The following is a 22,101-nucleotide window of genomic DNA, read 5'->3' on the forward strand; positions in this document are numbered from 1 at the left end:
TTGAATCTGGCACGGGATGTGAAGAGCAACAGAAAAAGATTTCTGAAGTACACCACCTGCAAAAGAAGGACTAGGCAAAATGCGGGCCCATTGCTAATGCAGCAGTGATCCTGTGACTAGGAGAGAGAAAAAGCCTTCTCTTTGCTTTTTTCACCTCTGTCTTCACTGGAAGAACCTGCCCTTGGGAATTCCAAGTCCCTGAGATCAGTGAAATTTCCATGAACACTCGAGAACTTAAAATTCTCAAAATAAACTAGAAATATTTCCCATACTCCCCAAAGACAATTCCCTTCTTCACAATATATTCCAAACTGAACGCTAAAAACCTAATAACAGGGGAGAAAAGTCATACTTTCTGAACCCAGAACATACGTTGAATTTTAGTATACAAAATGCTTCCTTGAAACAAACTTCATATCCTTAAAAAAGGCTCATATTATCATAAAACAACTACTGAGGACAAAATCTTTTTAGTAGAAAATGAGCTTGGCAACATATTTATTTAATCACCAATTTCAAAACACAATTAAACTTTCAAAGAAATTAAAGAGGAACCAAACATTTTTCATTAAAAATACTGCAGATACCAATGAGGAGAAAATCTTTTCCCAAATACTTTCTATCCTTATCTGTAAGAATAACTTGAACTTTTCGGAAAACCGACTGCTTGTAAAATTCTTCCACTCACTGTCAGACTTATGTTAATCTTCCAGAAGGGTATTTTAATTTATCCGGAAAAGTTCCTACTACCTTGGTTGTAGACATATTTCCCTTAACTACCACTATTTGATTTTTGTTTCTGTTCCCATAAAGAAATTATGTCCCATTGTTTTTCCAGCATTTTGCAAAAGCCATGGATGACTAAAATAAATGTAAACTCTATACACAGTTCTGGGACAGCCCACAGAATCTGATGCTGCAAATGTGTATCTGTATCTCAAGTTCAGTAACTTTTAAAAAATAAACATGTGGGCAGGACTTTGAGGCCTACCTTAACAAAACCACTGCCATAGTAGGCAAGGAGTTGGGGTCCTGCTGTACAATGAACTGCCTTAACTCCTGAGGAACCTTCTACACTTTAATATTTAAAGTTACAAGGAGTTCCTGGAGGGGTTCTCTTGCACATCGACTAATTCACCCACTTTGTCTCCAGGTCTAATTCCAACTGCTGATGGCAGAATTAGAGCCAAATCCAGAATTATGCAATAGCCACCAAGGAGCAGTATGCTCAGATACTCCTTGAAAAGTGTTTATGTAAAAATTCTTTATAAAAGTATCAGAATGTTTACCCGGCATGATCTTAGGGGCAGCAAATCAAAGCATTTACAGAAATACAAAAGACCGCTCCACAGTTCACAAAACACACGTTTTACTCAAATGATTCTCTGTAAAGCAGAAAAGTGGCACAATGGTATTATAAAAAACAAAACAAAACTGTCACTGACAAACTCTCTCCTTGGGCTACTATTTATTTTTGCTCAAGCTATCAAATTGTTGACTACTTATTTTATTTTCTTGTATTAGCTAGAATATTCAAAAATCTATAGAAGAGTGTGGCCACATGTAAATTAAATTCAGTATCTCAAGGAATTTAGTATTTCGGTCTCAGAAATTAATCAAAATACTGAAACAATTCTTGTCCCATAAAAAGAGATTTGTAACAGCTTTTGGTGGGAGAGAATGTTATGATTCTCTCTGGGTTTTGTGGTTTATTTTTTTTTCCAAGTCAGAGAAAATTTTTTGAGAACTGCAGCTTTAAATTTTAGATGCCTGTCCTCCAACACCAGGACATCACAGCTTGAGTGACCTCTGCACTTCCCTAATAAATTACAAAATTGGTTTGTTTGCAGAAGATCATTGAAGCATATGCTTCAGACCAACTAGTCTTCTTACATTAGGACAATAATCGAAGTAACATCTGGGAAGAAACACTCTCCCCCTTTATTAAGGCAAGAAAAAAAACAATCAAGGTAAAATAAAACTTAACAATCATTAGCACAAAATTAATGAAGACTGTATATCTGAAAAGGGATTTTTTTTTTTCTAACTGAAATAAACTGTCCACATTAAATTGCCTAGATGATATTTACATCTTTGCCATTGTGGACCCATTTCTACTCCATAGAATCTGTAGAACAGAATCATAATCCTCAGGGTACTTCATTGTCTGTTCAGTCAATACCTAGGCAACTTCTGTTAAAGAACAATGCTTAGTGTGTACGTCCTGGAACTAGATTCTCAAACATTTCTGTTCTGACATTTGGTAAACTACAAGGCTTTTATGGACAGCTGAGATGCAAACAGAGCATGACTTCAGGCATGGCTGTAAGAGAAAGATTTACATGGGGAAAAAGACAAGCTATGTGCAGACTATTACACAACTTATATACAAATTATGCTAGTTCTGACAGAATCTATAAAAAGGGGTGGAAATGTATACACATGTCTTCCAAACTAAAGGAATTTATACTAAGATACAATATTTTAATTATTTCACTTTCCTAATATGCATTCTGGTGAACTGACAAGTTTTCCAAATTTCAATTTGCATTTTTCATAAAATGAAGGTTTAACATCTCCTGCTTGTCCCATTCTAAGGTCGTCCACTACCAGGTATTAGAAATGTAAATATCCTGAGTAACTTAAAACTCCTAAAGATAACCTCTTTACTCTTTCCATGGGGCAGGAATACAGCTGGGGCTGTTTTAATTTAAACCAAGTGTTAAATCACAATGGCCGTTCTTCTAAATGCCTATCCTTGAAACTAAAAATTTCTAGAAACCCTAGCTAGAAATAATGACAAGCTTGAGACCAATTTCCTCAAGTAAACATAATGTAAATATTGAGAACTTTTTCATGCTGAGCATTCATAAGCAATTTTGTTTGATAGTAACAGATCCTATCACATTTGACCCATGCAAATTTCTGGCAAACTTCTGCCACATGCTGATATTTAAAATTACGAGCAGAATGTACTTTACTGTACATTCAACTGATCCATTAAGGAAAAAAAAGTACTTTTTATTATAAAGTTTCAAAACAATGTACTTTGTGTATCTTAAAAATATTTTACAAAAATTTTACAAACAAAAACATTAATTTGTATGTTAGCAGTACTGTGAGAAACTAAAGATTTTCAGACTGAAGTGGAAAAGACATATTCAGGATGTCTAATAATAGATGTACAAAATGTAAGAAAGTAATTAACAGATGAAGAAAGCAGGAGGTGGAAATAAAGGGAAGAGAATGCACTGACAATTTCACACAATTTTAATATAAGTAAGGTGAAACCTAATAACAGTATATTGAATGTTATTTATACTTAGTTTCTGCTATAGCCTTCTGCTTTTTTATTTTGGGAGGAAAATAACAAAAAAGCTGTCTATACTGAGTAAACAAGACCACACATAGGCACTCCTGCTTCCCAATCAAATACGAAAGTCTTCAGGAAAAATACAAAGCCATCCAAGGTGATAAAAATCTAATCCCACAGGGGACCACTAATACAACGCTTCAGAAAATGAGTATTTTTATTACCTGTTCAAGACAGTCTTGTGGTTTGAAATCATTCCAGTAAAACAATTAAAACAACCTGCTATATGAATAAGACAGTTCTTTCAAGAGGGGCAATCTATTTACTTTTACTTTCAGTAACACAACATTCATTTTGAGTACACCATTTAATACCATTGTCATTACCAAAAAACATTAAGTGTGAATAGAATTTTGTCCTGCACTCTTGCCAGGTATGACATACATTTTACTACAGAATTTTTCTTTATATTCGTTTTCTGCCTGAGAAAATTATTTTTTCAGGTTGACTAAGGCAGAAAGTGTCTTCTAATACTTTAGTGCTTGCATTGAAGAAGCTGTGGCCTTCCAAGGGAAAAATGGTTTTTTCATTTTATTTTTCTTCAATTTATTAATTACCAATCTACCTGGGAAGCTGATAACACTAGGACAATGTATGGAATAATTCCATGAGCTGAAGAGTAGACACCAAAAAATCTCAAGACTCTCTGAGGCAGATCTCTGCTCATATACACTGAATAGCACAATGCCTGCCAGTAGCAGGGAAGATATCATGGTAATCTCCTACACTTGTAAGTCCAAGAAAAATCAAGAACAGAAATTTACAAGCTTAGAAAAAAAAAGGCTAAGTATAGAAATACTGTAAATGCTACTATACAATGAAGAGAGATACGGTTTTCTAGATCAGAGAATCATAGAATAGCTTGGTTTGGAAAAAACCTTCAAGTTCATCTAGTTCTAATGCTAGACCAGGTTGCTCAGAGCCCCATCCAACCCAGCCATGAACTCTTCCAAGAATAGGGCATTCACAACTTCTCTCTTATGAAAACAACCTGTGTTTAAGTGCCTCACAACTCTAACAATAAAGAACTTTTTCCTAATATCTGATGAAAAGCTTCTTTCAGTTTGGAGCCATTCCCCTTGTCCTGTTATGACATGCCCCTCTAAAAAGTCTCCATCCATCTTTCTTGCAAGCTCTTTTCAGGTACTAGCAGGTCACAGTTAGGCCACCCCAAAGCCTTCTCTTCTCCAGACTGCCTCATAGCAGAGCTGCTCCGTCCCTGTGATTACTTGGTGGCCTCCTCTGGACATGCTCCAACATGTCTGTCCTGTGCTGGGACCCCAGAGCTGATGCAGCACTGCAGGTGGGGTCTCAGCAGAGCAGAGGGGCAGAATCCCCTCCCTGGCCCTGCTGCCCATGCTGCTCTGAATGCAGCCCAGGACATGTTTGGCATGCTTTCTTTCAGCAGAGTCACATCCAACTTCTCACCCAGATGCCCCCCCAAGTCCTTCTGGGCCGGGCTGCTCTCTATATGTTTATCTCCCAGCCTGTGCTGGTATCAGGGGTTGTCCTGACCCAGGCACAGCACCTTGCACTTGGTCTTGGTAAATAACATGAGATTCTCATGTTACTTCTACAGCTTGTCCAGATCCCCCTGGATGGTATCCTGTCCTTCAGGTGTGTCAACTGCACCACTCAGCTTGGTGTCATCAATAAATTTGCTGAGGGTGCGCTCCCATCCCTTCATCTATGCCACTAATGAAGATATACTAAGCTTTTTGCCTTGACCCTCCTGTTCTTAAAGAGGATGGCAAAACTGATATTCAAAGTTGAGGTTTGTAGAAATATTGGGAAGGCACCAACTGGTCATATAAAAGGAAAAATATTTCAGAAAATAACCCTGTAAAATAAATCCAATATGACAAATGCACACCAAACAAAAACAACCCAATCAACTAAAAAGTTTGTCATCTTCAAAGAAGACATTTTCAAACAATTTTTGCAGTCACATGCTTGCACTAGAAACATTACATGAAACAGAAATAAGCAAGGCTACAGTGGTAACTAATCAAGCCTGAGATAAAAAAAGCTTTGATAGGAAGATAGAACATTCTTCACACAAAATCATAATCCTTATCCACAAATTGCCTTCATCATCAGGAATGTAAAGGCTGGTTACTCTTGACTCACAGCCATAGTTTTGAAATAATTATTTTCTACAAATAACTCCTCAATTAAATACTTGGTGTATCACTTAAAATGCATTTTGGAATTAGCTTCTCCAGTATCTTACCTATATTTACTCCTGTTTGACAAAACAAAGTAATACATATAAAAATCAATGCAACTGATTAATTGATTAATTAATTAATCAATTGATTAATTGATTAATGCATGAGTAATTCAAAGTCAGATTTATTTCACAGCTCAGGACATCAAATGCAGATTATGTTCAGAATATGTTTTAAAAAACCTAAACAATAAGTGCCATAGGCTTTTTGTCTTACCATTTCAAGTTCACTCTGTAAGTCTCTGCAGCCTTTTTCAGCACTCCCTAGTCTTGCAGAGAGGTCTATAATTACCTTCTTCTTTTCCTCAATCACTTCTTTCATTTGATTGTTTGAGGAGAAACACTCTCTTTCTAATCTGGAAAGTTTCAACATTAGAACATTTTAATCAAAAATACTTATGCCAAGAATTCTACATATTTTTAAAAGACAATCTGGGTATCACATCATGTTAGCACATCATATGACTTATGAAGATGCTTGTCTTATTATTTTTTAAGTGAAGAAACATCTATTACTTCTAAGAAAAACTTTTCAGTTATGGTTATGTTCTTCTCCATTACCAAGGCTTGTGTTAGACTTCCAGTCATAAATTAGTGTGATCATTTGGATATTATCCAGATTACATGTTTAAACAGAAGTCATTGTATTTTAATTAACACATTAGTTCTCTTCAGAAAGACATCACATCTTGCATGATCAACACTGATTTCAAGTACAAAGCTTTCTCCTTGAGTTTCCACATATCTGACTATATCCTTACCCTGATTCTGGCCAGAACAGGGTTAATTTTTGCACTACCCAGGAGTGGGCATGGCTAGGACCTGGTAATTATTCTGTACCACCTCATGTCATTTCCTGGGGACAGAGAAAGGGCTCTCTTGTGGATAGCATGGCAGAGGGACTGGGTATGATTGGGAGTTTCCACAGCATTCAATCGCAGGTGAATCAATTGGGTTTTTTATCTTGTACACACTGTCACTAGTATTGTTGCTGTTACAGTCCATGGTTTTATTTCATCGTTGTGTCCAGTAAAGTGTCCTTATCTCAGCCCATGATCTTTACTTTTTTGACTCCAATTCTCTTCTCCAGCTCCTCACAGAAGTAGGAAGAAGAGGAGAGGGGAATAAACAAGTAGCATATGGTTTGGTGTGTTTCTGTAGTAACACTAAATTGGGAAATACCATTCTTAAACCATGACAACTCTACTCAGAAAGGCATGATTTCAATAGCAGACAATTCAAAATTTCAAATGGCTCTTGTACTACATCAGTTCTCCTGGTATTCAAGAAAACAAATACACAGAAAGTCTGGCATGGATTAAAAGGTGGGTCATGAGAAAACTACAAAGCCAAATAACAGCAAATAGGAGATACAGCCAGGGACAGGAAGCCAAGGAAAAATTTTGATGGACTGCCTAAGTATATAGGGATGGAAAAGGAGGTGCCTCAGGAAAGGCACCTAGAATGACCATTCACAAAAGATGACAAAGATGAGAAGGTATTTTACCACTGTTATGGTAGGAAAGAAAACATGAACAGACTTCTACACAAAACAGCTATTTTATCAACAGCAGAGAGAGAAGAACAATATACTTCCTGTCTTTTTATCCTCCAACTTTCCTGAAAAGGTCTACTCCCAAACCTCTATGGTCAGTAAAAGGGCACAAAAGGAGAACAACTGCCAGCAATAGGTGAGGACTGAGAACAATTGACTGCAATTGAGTCCGAGAACTTTGGAAAACTCAACCCATAGAACTGAGGAGGTCAGCTCACCTACACTCAAAGGTTCTGATAAAGCTGGCTAATGTTCAAAGTGACACTGCTCATCATCATGATGAAAAGTCACAAAAATCAGGAGAAGCCCTGCAAATGAAGAAAGGCAAATGTCACACTTATATTTGGCAAAGGTCAAAAGGAGAAGCCAAGGAACTATAAGGCACTGGAAGGTTTTGACAGAAATCCTTCTAGAAAATTTTCTGGGCTTGTGAAAGAGACAAAGGAGATTGGGAACACGCAGGGAGGATTTACCAAAGCTTAATCAAATCTGACCAACCCAGTTATGTTCCATGATAAAATGATAATGGCTGTGGACAAAAGGAGTCAAATATAACTAAATTTTAGCAAGGATTTTAGCACTTTCTCACACAGCATTTTTATAGTTGTTACAACTTAAGTCTACATATGTGAATTATAACATTGGTAAAAGCGGTTTGATAGTAAAGCCCAGATGGTAGTAGCTGGAATGGCCATAATACTATAGAGGTCGGTATAAGATCTGTTTTACAACTTCATCCATCATGTGGAGTAAGCCAAGAGTGCAGTCTCACAATACCTGCAGTGAACAGTGAACTGGGTGTGGGTAGATCATGGCACAATACAATTGATACACTCAACAGAAGAGCAGCCATTCTCTAGTAATGGAGAAAGAACAGGCCAGAATGAACCTTCTAAGATTCAACAATGTCATGTGCAAAGACCTGAATTTAGGAAGCAAGACCACCCTAAAGTGATGTGGCTCGTAACTGGCTGGATAGAAGTCATGCTCAAAAGGAACCTGGTAACCATGACACACAGCCACAAATCAGCAGCGTGGCATATGAGCAGAGACAGCTAACAGTGTCCTGGGATGTATTTAATAGCAGCATAGCCAGATCAAGGAAGGTGATTAATCACCTTCTTTTTGGTAGTAATTGCAATACATCTAGGATAATGCTCACTTTTAACTACATGCATCCCTCACAACATGGAAGAAAGCTGGATGGCCTAAGGGAAAGATCACCACCATGGTCGGCAGCAGAAACACATCTAAGAACTGAGGAAACTTGGTACGTTCAAGCTGGAGAAGAGATAACTCCACAGTATATAACGGGCCTCCCAGTATCTAAAAGGAGGTTATCAAGGAAATGCAGTTGATCAGAGCAGTGTTTGTCTACAAGACAAGTACTGAATCCAAAGAGGTTCAGACAAGGATTTTCCAACTTTATGGAACAGATTCCGAGAGGTTGTGCCATCTCCACTCTCCACATTTTCAAGATCTAGCTGGAAGAAACCCTGAAGAGCCTGATCTCAAAACTTACATTGGTTTGAGCAGCAGGTTGGACTATAGATCTCCTGCAATTCCTTTCAACCTGAACTAATCTTTGATGCAGCTCTCAGCAGTAGAAACATCCAGGTGTCATTCATCTCTTTGTTTCTTCTCCTAGCACTCTTGTCTCCCTAGAACTGAAAGTAGTGTAAAGGGCTCAAAGTTCTTCGAATTTTGAAGCTTTTGAACCAATATTGACACTTTCTGACTTTAATTCATCTGTTAAAGATTAATGTTTCTTTTCAGCTGAAGGACTACTTCAGCAGTCCTTCAAATACCTATGTGCCTCTGCATCAGCCTGGCTGATTTTTTGCTGTAGCTGCAGATGTTTACTTCCTATTCTTCAAAACCTGCCAGTTTCAGTCCCCCTAAGTAGCTTCTACTCTCACAACTTTTGGAAACACAGCAAAAGCAGTTCCAAATTATTCTATGTCATGTTCTCACTCTTTAAGGAAAGTAAGTTCACACAGAGACCCAAATCCCATGATGCTTCTAATTTACATAGTGCTACTGGGTTCAGAGCTAATTAATAAATTATGCAACCCAGAAAAGCCTGTTAGCTTGGTTTTGGTTATTACAACTATATTTTTTCTAAGAAAATAAAAAATTATGCCACCCAGAAAAGCCTGTTGGCTTGGTTTCAGTTATTATAACTAAGTTTTTTTCTGAGAAAACATATGCTTACAACATTATATAGCTTTCAACTTTGGTGTTATTTACCTACACCAAGTCCAGCAAAAGAGACATACAAGTGTTCTAGCACAACAAATGAAAGTCTCTAAGACTTTCATTTGGCTAAGGCTTAAAGACAAACTCATTCAAGTCCTCTAGAAAAAGAGAAAATGTTTGGATGCCGAACTATGTCTTAAAAGAAAAAGCCAAGATCCTGACATTGTCTGAAGTCCAAGGACCAGACCCTTCAAAGGTAAGTAGATCAAAGGCTGTTGTATTCTCTCAGAAGGTGTCTGGTGAAAGCAATCACTGATATTCACCAATGTTACTGACACTTGTATGCTTCAAAGAATAGAAAGGGCACGGGAAACAGATGAAGTAGTACCTGCCCACCCCATGTAATTACCTCAAGGGAGCTGAGTAGATTGATGTCCACCTCAGAAAATGCTTGACCTTTGCTACTTATCCTAATAGAGGTCTGGAAATTTAGGTATCTGGACTAACAAAATTGTGAGGATACGCTGTTCATCTTTCTTCAACATCTCTTAACAAAAACCACCAACTGTTTTAACTATGTTTTAACTGTCTTAACTTTCATGGAAAGGTTTGCATTCTCTGAAATCACAAAAAATAATTTGTTTTCAAAAACTCAGCTGGCAGAAGCTGCTAGAAGTAATTGCCTGAATGAACACATGATTGCAAGCAGTGAAAAGCGCTGTTTGGATATTAGACAATATTTATTCTCATATTCAATTAACACAGAGAACAGATGCCTCAAGCAGGCATAAATTCTGTTTTATCCAAAAAAAACCTCTAGGATAGGAAAAATTGCCTTCCTGAAGAAGAAACGCTGAACATAACTGGCCTGTTTAGAGCAAAAAGTGAAGACTTTTTAAGATTTATCTTGCATTTTAGTAACACAAGTATTTACTTCTCTGCAAGCAATACTATTAAAATTCCTAAGGCATATAGTACCGTATCTGTAAAAATTGTATTTCATACTCTCAATTACAAAAAATATATTTATTCAGGTATTTCTTGCAGTAATTCCAAACAAAGAAATATATTCTCTAAAAAAACCTCTTATTTTTCTTTTTTTGATGATAACATTTTCGAAGATGTAACTTTTGTGAATCAAAAATATCCTAGACACAAACCCCTTCAATTCTCAAAGAAATATCTTCAAATATCTAGGTAAAAGACCCTCACAAGGAACAAAACATTATTGAATGCACAGTGCAATTCAACATCTAACCATTATTGTTATGTTGGTCCAAATAATCTAATAGAGAAAAATACCTGTAAGAGTTTATCAGAGACTTAACTGGAAAGCTACTACTTATAGATGTTCCTGTTTTTTAACTGAATTTACTAATCTAAAAATTTAAAAACAGATCTTGTGGTAAAACTCGTAAAATTCTAATGGTTTGGGAAATACCTCAACAGCTGTTTAAGTTACATCAAAAATGCTGCTAATTAGCTAATATTTTATTATAATCTATTGGGCCCAAGAACACATTCATAATAACAGCTCCCAGACTGATTACAAAAAGACATGTAATGACAACCATGTTGACAAGACAGGATAGTTTTTTCTAAACTGAAAACTACAACAGCTTAACAAGCATTAGTCAAAAAAAACCCTCCAAACTAAAAAGCCCCATATTTCACTGAGGATGATTAATTTCTCTGGTCTAATGTCAATACAAAGATGAACTCTGGAATATCAGGTCTTGAAACAAGTGAAAAAATGGTTCAAGAACATACACGGGAAGAACACTAGTTCAAGAAAACTTTTGTAAAATTAATTTTCCGTATTTTCTGGACCACTGAAATATGGGAACCTACCAGAGAGAAAAGAAAAAACCCACTACACAAAATTAGAAACTAAGAAAACCAAACCAAGATGAAAAAAACCCCACAGTCCATATGCTCTTTAAGAATAAAAAAGTTACGTACAAAAAAAAACTTGAGTACAAAGTAGCCTGTTGTGCAAAACTACTTATCAACAAACCAATCCTCAAAAAAGGCTGGTTTGCAAACAAAGGAGCTTTTTTAAAACAAAACAATAAAAACTAAGTAAAATGTCAAATCAATGGTGTAGGCCTTCTCCAGCTCAAGGAAAGACAAACAACTTAGTATCAATCTAGTGTCTTGTATTTAGTGACAAAGAACCAACTCATGTTCACAGCAAAAACAACCAGGCAGGATAAGATTACAGTTTAATTAACTGAAGTTGTTTTAAAACTGTAGAGAATCTTGAAATACAGTTACTCAGTTTCACAGCTGTGAAGTCTGCAGTCTTTCTGAAGAGCCATTTTAGATTATTATCATAATGTATTTCACAAATATTTATCATAAAGGTTATATCATTTTCTTTGAGAATAAAGTTTTCATTTTTTAATATGACTCTGGCTTACCTAAATGTTCATTCAGGCCTCTTTTGACCTTTATTTTAACAAAGAGCTCTAAGAAGTTTATAATACAGCACAAATTTCAACTATATTACTGAAAACATTTCTGTAAGCATGAATATAGGAAGACTTAGGTCACAAAATTCCTTTTTTGTAGGGAAACCAGTTTCTTTTTTCCCCTCTACTGCTTGTATGAGCAAGTCACAAATACTTTAATGTACAGACCCCCATAATCCCAGACTGAGAGATGCAAACTGTCTTTTCCAACCTATCCTACTACCTTGAGTCTCTCCCCACAATCACACTGTGCCACCCACTTTATGTCTTCTTAACCCCCCTCTTTCCCTAAATTTTATGAACTACTATCCTTTATTTCACTTACTCCTCAGTTCGCTGTCTTCCAACACCATTCCTCTACTTGATATTTTCTCACCCCAATATAAACTTCATTCAGCCAAGGAAGAAGACTCAGTACAGTATATCCTATATCTGCCCAGGGAATATAGCAAAACCTTTCTTCCAAAAAACATTTGTTACTACAGACACAGTAGATTGTGCTGAGCAGGAAAGTAATCCCTGGTAATTTCATCTGCTCTCTTACACTTCATCCCTTCTTCTATTGTCATTAGCTAGTTAACACTTTCCACAATCATTCAAAAGCTGAAAATGAAGATTCACCACTATAAATGATACACAACTTCTCAACAGGAGTCTTAAAGATTGCTCTAGCTCACTGAAGTGAAAAATAATACTTTCATAATAATATAAGTGTATACAGAAGAAAAAAAATCTGTTCTAATCCTGCCATGTGTGCTTTACTACACTCCTCCCAAACACACAGGAGACAGAATCCTGCCATAACTATCATTTCCAACAGTTTTGCTTTGGCAAATAATCAGTAACAGACCAGTTATTTTCTTTGCCCACACATATGGTTACTGATATGGAACTGTTATTAACGGAACACCAGGTTCTGAGCTTCAGGTTGGTTTGGGAAATGGCATCAGATTTAGCTGTTTTATACTGATTGAGAACTATATAAATGTAAACTGTAAGTGGTAATCAAGCTGCCCACTGCCATTTTACAACGAATTTAAAGGGAAACTTACACATTGAGTTTTTCCAAGTTCTCTTGGGCATTGTGTTTTTCTCTCTCATATGCATCTTCTAACCCTTTGAACTCTTTCTTGATCATTTCTAAATCTGAAAGAGCTTCTTCTCGTCTGTCCTTTTCCACATGCACAGCTTCTTCAAGTTCACGAATTCTTAACTACACCAAGTGATAAAAAAAGCAATTAAAGCAAGTTAGGAAACACTAGCATGATCTTTAGTGCTGTTCTATGGTCTGTTCTGCTTTACAGTAGAGTGTATTCTATTAATTCAGTATAAAAGCATATACTCATGTAAAAACATTGAACACATGTAAAAATATAGCAATACCAGAGACAAAAAGATATGATGATGAAAAGTACCTTCTGTTCTCATTTGGAAGTGTCTGAACATTTTCAGTTCTTATTAATACTGAAGCTTCCCATGGAAATTCTAGTTTTAAAATAGACTCATGAAGTGTGGGATTAACAATAAAGGCTACACTTTCTCTCAGAACAAAGCACACTTCTAGCTTCTTCATATATATGAACAAGGAAAAAGACTTTATCAATTATTCACCCATAACACCCAAGTCTCTAAGTTTAAGGAATGTTATCATCTCAGTTCCTTTGTATGTTGCAGAAATAGGAAATTAAGCAAACTAAATTTTTTCTACTAGTTTAACTATCATTTGTAAAATTTAAATACCTGTACATATTGAAGATCATGAAATTAAGAGAATAACTGACTGAAGAATGGCAATGCTTATTTCTGTTACTCAGAAAATAGGAAAAAAAAAGATTCCAAATTTGTAAATTTGTTAACTAATATGATATTACTAAGCAATTACCATTTCATTTTTTCAACCTCTTTTTTAATAAACCATAATTATTTTACTGAGCCCAACAATGGGTGGTACCGTTTAAGAATACAAAAATGTAATGCTCAAGTATATATAGTAGATTTAGTCATATAATCAATCTTTACTGGCAATTGCAAGTATCATAATTTTGGAGCTGAAATGTACTCTGAGAAACTGTGTTTGAAACTATAGTTTCACGGTTCATTATGCTCTCACTCCTAGACAAGTTGAATATATGCACTATATCTTCAAATTGCTCTAAGCAGCCATTCAGAAGATACAGGTCAGGGTATCTAAACAGCAGTATAGTGTTTAATTGTTGTGAAACATTTCCTTTTCCCTCACTGTTTAAATGCTAGTGGGAATTCTCAAACTTACAAACAAGACATCTTATTTTATTATTTAGTCTAATAACTTTATAGTTCTATGAAAAGCAGATACACTTCTATTCTGTCCTTTTATGTATTTGTTTTTATGATTTTGACGCTTGTTGTAATAAATCTCTTTAGGTTTTTCATTGGAGCAAGTGTCCTTCATATTTTTTGGAGCATTGTACCTTCCTAACTTCCTCAACTGTTTTACTGTAAACTTGTATGAAATATTAAACAAAATACCAGATTACCTGGATGATCTCCGAAGTTAAATTGGATGCTACATGTGCTGCTCTCTCTGCTTCAATGTTATCTTCCAGTTTCTTTGTTCTCGCTGCAGCTGCCTAAAAGTGCATTTTGAGGATATTTACCTTCAGAGAGATGATGACACCATGTGTTTTCAACTCATTAAGTATATTGGGACTCCATAAACCAACGTGATATATCTGAACTACTTTGGAACTGTGACAACTCATACCAAGAAAGACATTACAATATTTTTTACATATATAGATGATTAAAATAAATTAATTTTATTTAATTAATTAATTAAATTAGATTAAATTACTATTTTCTATTTAGTTAAGTAAATTGATGTAGTATCATGTCATTGCTGCATTTTTTATAATCAACCAGGGTCAGAAAGCAAATAAACCTACGTAAATATTCTTCCTATTGCCCCACTCTTTGCTCACTTGAGGTAACACAACTATACTCTGCATTTTCAGAAATACATTAAGGTATCAATAGAGCATCTACAGTTTCATAAATGAAAAATGATTCCAGTGACTGAGCACTGGAACAGATCAAACAGAGAGGGTGTGGAGTCTCACTCACTGGGGATATTCAAGAACTGTTTGGACAGTTGGCAATCCTGTGCCATGTGCTCTGGGATGACCCTGTCTGAGCAGGGAGGTTGGACCAGATGAACCCTGTGCTCCCTTCCAACCTTGCCCACTCTGTGACTCTGTGTAAAACAGCTTGATTAAGACACTTCATAGTGTCTAGGTATTATTCCTTCTAAACATCAGCTTCTAATCCCCTTTGTCATTAATAGAGAACTGGTCCTGCTTCAGTTTCGAAGGACTCCTTAGCATCCTCCCACAGATGAACATCTGTGAATAGGATAGTTTTCAAAAATACTGCCAGCCTATTAAAAGCCAATAAAAAATACAAGTGATGTGGATTTCAATTATTTTTAAAAACACTTAAACACTGAAAATAATTATTTTTTTGACAGAAGACAAAGGAAACAGTAAGGAATGTGTGTATTACAACATTCAGAGAGGAAAATGCAATTTAAAAAAAATAAATAAATGAAGAAATTTAAACTTCACTGAGAATATTTCACTGCATACCCTGAAGAGCAAAAACACTGTGCCATCTTTGGCTGGCTTGTTTAAGTGTCTATTCTTACAGCAAATACTGAAATAAAAAAAAAGAGTAAAGTTTTCTGGCACAACGTACTAATTCACAAGTTCTGTACTGAATTTGACTTCTAAGTCTTATTTTAGTTCCTGAGCACCTAACTTCATCTCAGTCTCATTCCTGTCCGAGTCTGAGGCACAGAGTGTGCCCATGTCTCTGATGCCTAGCTCTGACATCCAAGAAAACACTGAATTTCATATAACACCATGAAAACAACTGTTAAATAGAAAACCTAAAAGTGTGTGTAGCTTAGTGAGTTTTCTTAAGTTACTGGGTGAAAAAGTTAAAGTTTAGAGTTTAAGCTAGTTTAGAAAACAGAAGACAAGATGGAGGGTTTAAGGTGTTGTCTCTTTTCCTTCTTATTTCTTCTTCATCTTCTTCTAGAGGTTTTTAGGTGATTGGGTAGAGAATGCCACAGTGCAGCATACAGGTGTTGGGTCATTGGGTCACTAAGAAAAATAATTTATGTTTCTATAGTTAATTGGGTGAGAATAAGTATAAAGATAAAGAAAGATAAAGAAAGATAAAGATAAAAAAGCTGCATAGTTCGAGGCCATTTTGTGCCCTTCAAGCCAAATTGAGCCAGGCGATGGTGAGTTGAAGTTGAGCAGAAAGTCTGGGGAAGACCTGCCAAGTCTTTTGATATATATTAATAAACACAAGAAACAAATCAGCCTTTAGAATATCATTTCTGAAATAGAACTGAGATAAGGGAATCTCCCCTTTGATGGAGTATCCCAAGGGGCTCAGCCCTGAGGAGACCAGTATCACCGGCAACGATTCCAGCTGAAACCAGAGATGCAAAACACCATCGAAATGGTTACCTTATCCTCTCAAATGGACACCCCTAAAATTATAAGTTTTTTTCAGTCTCAAGATGAAAAGTAAAAATTGAAATGACAAATAATAGCATGAACAATGGTATCTCCAAGAATTAAAATCCAGAACAACAAGATTCTCCCAAAGAGAACATCAAGAATCAGTTCTTGGTATAGCTCTTTACAAGAAAAGGCTATCTTCTTGAGCTAGCATGGACACTAAATGCAAGGACAAACTATGTGGTCCAAAGGAAACACAAATTCCTGGAAATACAGAAACCTTAGCTCTAAGAAAATCCTGGGACAGTAAGTAAAGAAGGCAGGAGCCGGCTGACATCCATAAAAAGTGCCAGTATATCACCCTTTTGATGTCTGAAGCAGGAGCAATTCTGTTTAAACAGTAACATTTGTAGATATTACCTTTGCTTGCAATGCCAGAAGTCACTGAAAAATTAACTTGTAGAAGCAGCATGCCTGTAAAGAAAAAGCACTGGCAAAAATTGGCATTCCAGACATAGACATCTCTGATGATCTTCATCTTCAAGAAACAGCTCCTTTTTACAAACAGGACAGTGTATCTAGCCTACTGGAAAGGAATTATGATCTTCATAACCAAAGAAGAGCCAGATGTACCTGACAGATATTGTCATTAGAAACTAGAAATCAAACTTTGACACATAAGTATCATCATACAGATCATATCCATATATAAAGGCATGAAAAAATTGACTTTCTCAAAACTGGTGTTTCTTCCTAAAGCTAAACACATCAGTGCCCTGGTCTTACTTTTGAAATGCCTCTTCTAGAGTCTGATTTTTTAAAGCTTTTCCTCAGAAGCTCGTTACAATTTTGATTTTTACAATCTTGTTTAAAATAGTTCACTGTAACTCCAAAAAACAAAGAACCATGGAAAGAAACATCTTTTCATTCATGATAAGTCACTGTTAGAGATCTGACAGAACTACCACTAACTTGTTATATTATTAGAAGCCAAAGATGAAGAGTAAACTGTGTTCTTTCCAAAAGTCTCAGAAGATTATTCAGGCAAACCTTAATCTTATTTTACCAGTCTATATACTACACCCAGAAGACTGGATGCTTAAAAGAGCTTTCAAAAAAAACTACAGATATGAATTGGGTAAGTCATGTAGATGCTGACTGTGGAGCACTGAATATTCTTTTTCCTCTGCTCAATGAATACCTTGTTAAAGCTTATGATTCACCATACCTCTAGCAAATTTAAACCAAGCCAAATGTCAGCAAATCATTGAGAAATTAGTCTGAAAAAAACCCCAAACTTCATGAAAGACATCAAACCAGACACCACCACTTAAGCATGGCTAATCAATACAGAGTTATTAATAGGAAGAAATTCAGATTTGGTCAGATTGATCTAAGGGAAAGAATCTTGTTATTTCAGTCTATGAAACTGTACATCAGACATAGAACTTGCACCTGTATTCAACACCGAGTCTGAAGACTCAGTTGGAAAGAACACAGCTGCAACAAAATGCCATACAGAAAATCTATTCTATTTTGCTGATAAAGGTTCAAACAGGCTCTACTGATACGTATATGCACTTCCCTTCACAGTAAGAAGCTGCATACTCCACTGGTGAGAACAATCTATTACACATTCTATGAGTAGAAAAAAAATGTCAGGGATGAGTCTAACCTGTAAAACTGTGGTAAAAATTCCAAAAAGAGAAACAGGAAGGAGTTTTGTTTTCCTGTCTGACAAACAGAAAGACACTGGCATCAGAAACACTGTTAGACAAGCAAACCTCTCTGAATCAAATTAAAGGTGAGAATCAGTATCCTTACTGAATCATGTGCCTGAAAATTTTACATAATGCCTTTCAACAAAAAAGAAGCTGTGTGAAAACCATCTAGAGTAAGCTTGCAGACCACAGATATCCAGATCATAGGCTTGTATCTGGGAATCAAAACGGAATACATAACTGGTTTAACATGGGAAGCTTCCTGTCAGATCCAAATCCATCTCAAAGATGGACCAAAAAGCGAGTTCTCCACTGATTACAAAGCATTTGCTCATCCAACATAGAAAATATTGGTTATTCAAAAAGATCCAGTCACTTGTTACTTTCATGTGCACCTAACAAGACATATGAAAGCAGACATCTTATTAAACATAGCAGACACAAACTCATGGAATTTTTGGTTTCCTTAGATATTCAAGGTGATTGACTTCAGCCTTAATTTAAAGAACAAATGTTGCTGGGATCAGTTTCCATGATAGCACAGAGAGAATTTTGACTTCTGAGAAACAGTAAATAAAAGTGACTAAGAAAAATTCAATGCCAGCATTTAGACTTGTGGGCAAACAGGCTTTATGTTTACTCTCTTAGGGCTCAGTCACTTTTTTCAGTGTAACATTGGATATCAATTCTGATGTGGAGACATTTTCTGCATGCTTACAGTTGGCAATACTATTTTCCAAACTGTCCTTTGTGGCTTTCATTTTTTTGTCCTTCATACTTGTTTGAAGTACTGCAATATTTGTAAGCACTGGTGTATTCAAAACTAAAAGCCTTAATTTAGTATCCTACATGACACATTGTGCAATACCATGTTTCCTGTTTGACATTTACACTTACAAAAACAACCCCTTTGTCAGATAAGCAAGCAGTGGGGGGGGGGGGGGGGGGGGGGAGAGAAATACACATTCGCAACACTTACTAAGCTTAGATACTTAATGGAAGTATTTTCTCTCTTTTCTGTTTCTATTTAAACCCCTTCTGCAACATGTTTCAGTTTCCAGGATACTTACACTTATCAAAGGCTTAGGTCCAACCACTATCTGAAAAGGTTAGCCAAGAGAGTTTTAAGTGAAAAGGATACACATGTACCTCATATCTGGATCACCATTCAACCATTCTGTTTGTGCATTTCCATATTCAGACTCAGATATTTTTCCTACTTAAAAGCATTTCCCTATGGCTCAAAGCTCAAACCAGGGGGTCTAAACACTTCTATGGGAGATGTACTGACCACTTCCACCTAGTGTTAGAAATGCTGCTACCTCTTGATCATGGTAAGGTGGAGCCATCTCCTGTCCAGAAAATAAACAACCTTTAGTAACTATAAAGTTACTTAAATACAACAACAATTCTTAACCACTGAAGTAAACGATCCTTCCGCCTGACAGTGTGGCTAACCCTCACTTATTAAGTACATATTTCCTGTACTGAAAGTCTAGAGAAACGTGTCACGCTTCTAGAGAAAATAGCCACGCTTGACTTGCATGACACTGGATAAACGATTACAGTGGCATGGGAGATACAAGATAAGCCATATGCTTGACTTAAGGTTAAAGAAAGGGTAAAAACAACTAACTAGGACTGCTAAGCTGATACAGCTTGGCTGCCTTTGGATAAAGTCCAAGTCCATTCCAATCTGCTACCGGGCTGCAGCTGGAGAAGCCGTCTGAGCTGCACTCCCTTTCTAAAGTCCCTTGTGGGGAAAAGATGTCTCTTTTGGTTTTCATGCTCAGTAGATAGTAAAGACCTTTACATGAACTGACACTGTTACTCTATACAAGCACATAGACAAGACTCATGTGACTTACTGCTAAATACTTGTGAGGGCTACATAAAACACTGTTGAAACAACTTTGGTCTGAGGGACTTTTTTTTGAAGACTAACCAGTCTTCAAACAGAACTTCAATAAATCATGACACAGGGCTCTATGAAGAGGAAGTTCTTCTCTGAGATGAAGTCCATTAGCATAGAAGTATAAAATAGTTTGTGTGCAAAAGAACAATAAACATCACCTTCCACTAAGATATCTTGCTCAAAGCCCCATCCAACCTGGCCTTGAACCCTGCCAGGGATGGGGCACTTACCACTTCCGCAGGCAACTAGCTCCAGTGCCTCACCACCCTCATAGTAGGGAAATTCTTCTAACATCTAATCTAAATCTACTCAGTTTAAAGCCATTCCCCTTTGTTCTATAACTACATGACCTTGTATAAAGTCTTTTTTCCAGCTTTTTTGTAGGCTCCTTTTGTCACTGGAATGCTACTGTAAGGTGTCCCCAAAGCCCTCTCCAGGCTGAACAGTCCCAACTCTCTCAGTCAGTCATTACTGGACAGGTGCAGTACTCCCAGCCCCCTGATCACCTTTGTGGCTCTCCCTCCTATGGACTCACTCCAACAGGTCCATGTGCTTATGTTGGGACCCTAGTGCCAGATGCAGCACTGCAGGTGGGGTCTCTGACCAGAGTGAGCAGAGAGGCAGAATACCCTCCCTCACCCTGGCAGCCATGCTGCTTTGATTGCAGCCCAGGATGCAGATGGGTCTCTGGGCTGTGAGCACACACTGCTGGGTCATGTCCAGCTTCTCATCCCCATCAGCACTCTCCAGGTCTTTCCCCATAGGGCTCTCACTCCATATTCTCTGCCCAGCCTGCACTGGTGCTTGGAATTTCCCTGGGGCAATAGGACACTGTTACTTGGCCTTGCTGAACTTCAAGAGATTTGCACAGACCCACCTCTCAAGCCTGTCAAGGTCTCCCTGAATGACATACTGGCCCTCCAGTGTGTCAACTGCCCCACACAGCTCCATGCTGTCAGCAAACTTGTGTGTGCATTTGATGCCACTCTCCATGTCACTGACAGGTGCTAAAAAGCACTGGTCCCAGTATCAATCCTTGGTTGATGACTGCTCTCCATTTGGATATCAAGCAATCAACCATAACTGTTTGAGGGCAACCATCCAGCCAACTCCTTATTATCAAGTGTTGCAGTCATCAAATCCATGTCTTTCCATTTCAGAGACAAGGATGTTGTACAGGACACTCAAATCCTTTGCAGAAGTCATTATGTCAGTGAGCTTGTCACTCAAGAAATATAACTTCGAAGCCACCAGAGAGTTCCCACTACTGAGCAACCTGCAGCGCATAGAATCCTCTAAGTATGTGGTACTATATATTTTTATCTAAAGTATACCTCTTTAGACATATATATATATACACACACACATATATATATACATATATACACACATAAGTATATTACATACTACTAAGCATGTAGTAACTAATATATGACAGTCACAGCAGCTAGAATTCCTGGATGACAGCTATGCATTGTGGAGACTCTAGAAAGCAGAAGATTAAGCTGTCAAGAAGTGTGTAGTCATAGGCAAACAGTTTAACAGTCAGCAGACTGAGGAATGTCCTTTCTTGCACTGCTTGGAGCTTTTGCAAGTCTTTCTGATGAGCACCAACAGTGCAATCCAGAAACAGGAAAAAAAAACCAAAACAAACAAACAAAAAAAAACCCAAAGAAACAACAAAAAAAAAAACAACAAAAAACACCACGCAAAATGTGTGTTTGCAGATTTGGGAGGGGCTAGTTTTGTTTTCGGCTGCAATCTAAATGTCATGTTTCACTGACTTAGAAAGAGTGAGAAATAAGCCCACAGCCTTCAAGCATTGCATATACATATACCTCATACAAATACAGATATTAACCATTCCCCAAGTCCCCTTTGCATCACAGCAGCCTTACCAAGCTAATACAAACATACCTGTTTAGCACCTCATGTCAATATACATAATGGAGGAAACAGAAGTAGAAAAGGAAAGCTAAAGGAATAGTCTTTAAATAGAAACTAGAGGTCTCAGAAATATGACAATATACTCATTCTCAGAAATTGAACAGACCAAGTTATAGAACATTCTTCAGGCCTCATAAGACTTAAAAAATTTGAGAGACCTTGAGCTTCAGCTTACT

The 22,101-nt window shown here is 36.9% G+C and overlaps 1 protein-coding gene across 3 annotated transcripts in view; it reads right to left on the reverse strand.

Annotated features, from left to right (window-relative positions):
* The window catches only part of CCDC171 (coiled-coil domain containing 171), a 165,497-nt gene that overhangs the window by 122,603 nt on the left and 20,793 nt on the right, over positions 1-22,101 (reverse strand). For all 3 annotated transcript variants that reach the window (XM_088054189.1, XM_088054188.1, XM_088054190.1), the window contains exons 8-10: positions 14,348-14,440; positions 12,884-13,044; positions 5,821-5,959 (exon numbers count right to left, since the gene is read on the reverse strand). In XM_088054189.1, coding sequence (XP_087910315.1) covers positions 5,821-5,959; positions 12,884-13,044; positions 14,348-14,440 — 393 coding nt within the window. The remainder of the gene's footprint in view (positions 1-5,820; positions 5,960-12,883; positions 13,045-14,347; positions 14,441-22,101) is intronic.

Source organism: Pseudopodoces humilis, chromosome 4, assembly GCF_049639895.1.
Source record: "Pseudopodoces humilis isolate 2021_Gansu_Grassland_sample_001 chromosome 4, ASM4963989v1, whole genome shotgun sequence".
NCBI lineage: Eukaryota > Metazoa > Chordata > Aves > Passeriformes > Paridae > Pseudopodoces > Pseudopodoces humilis.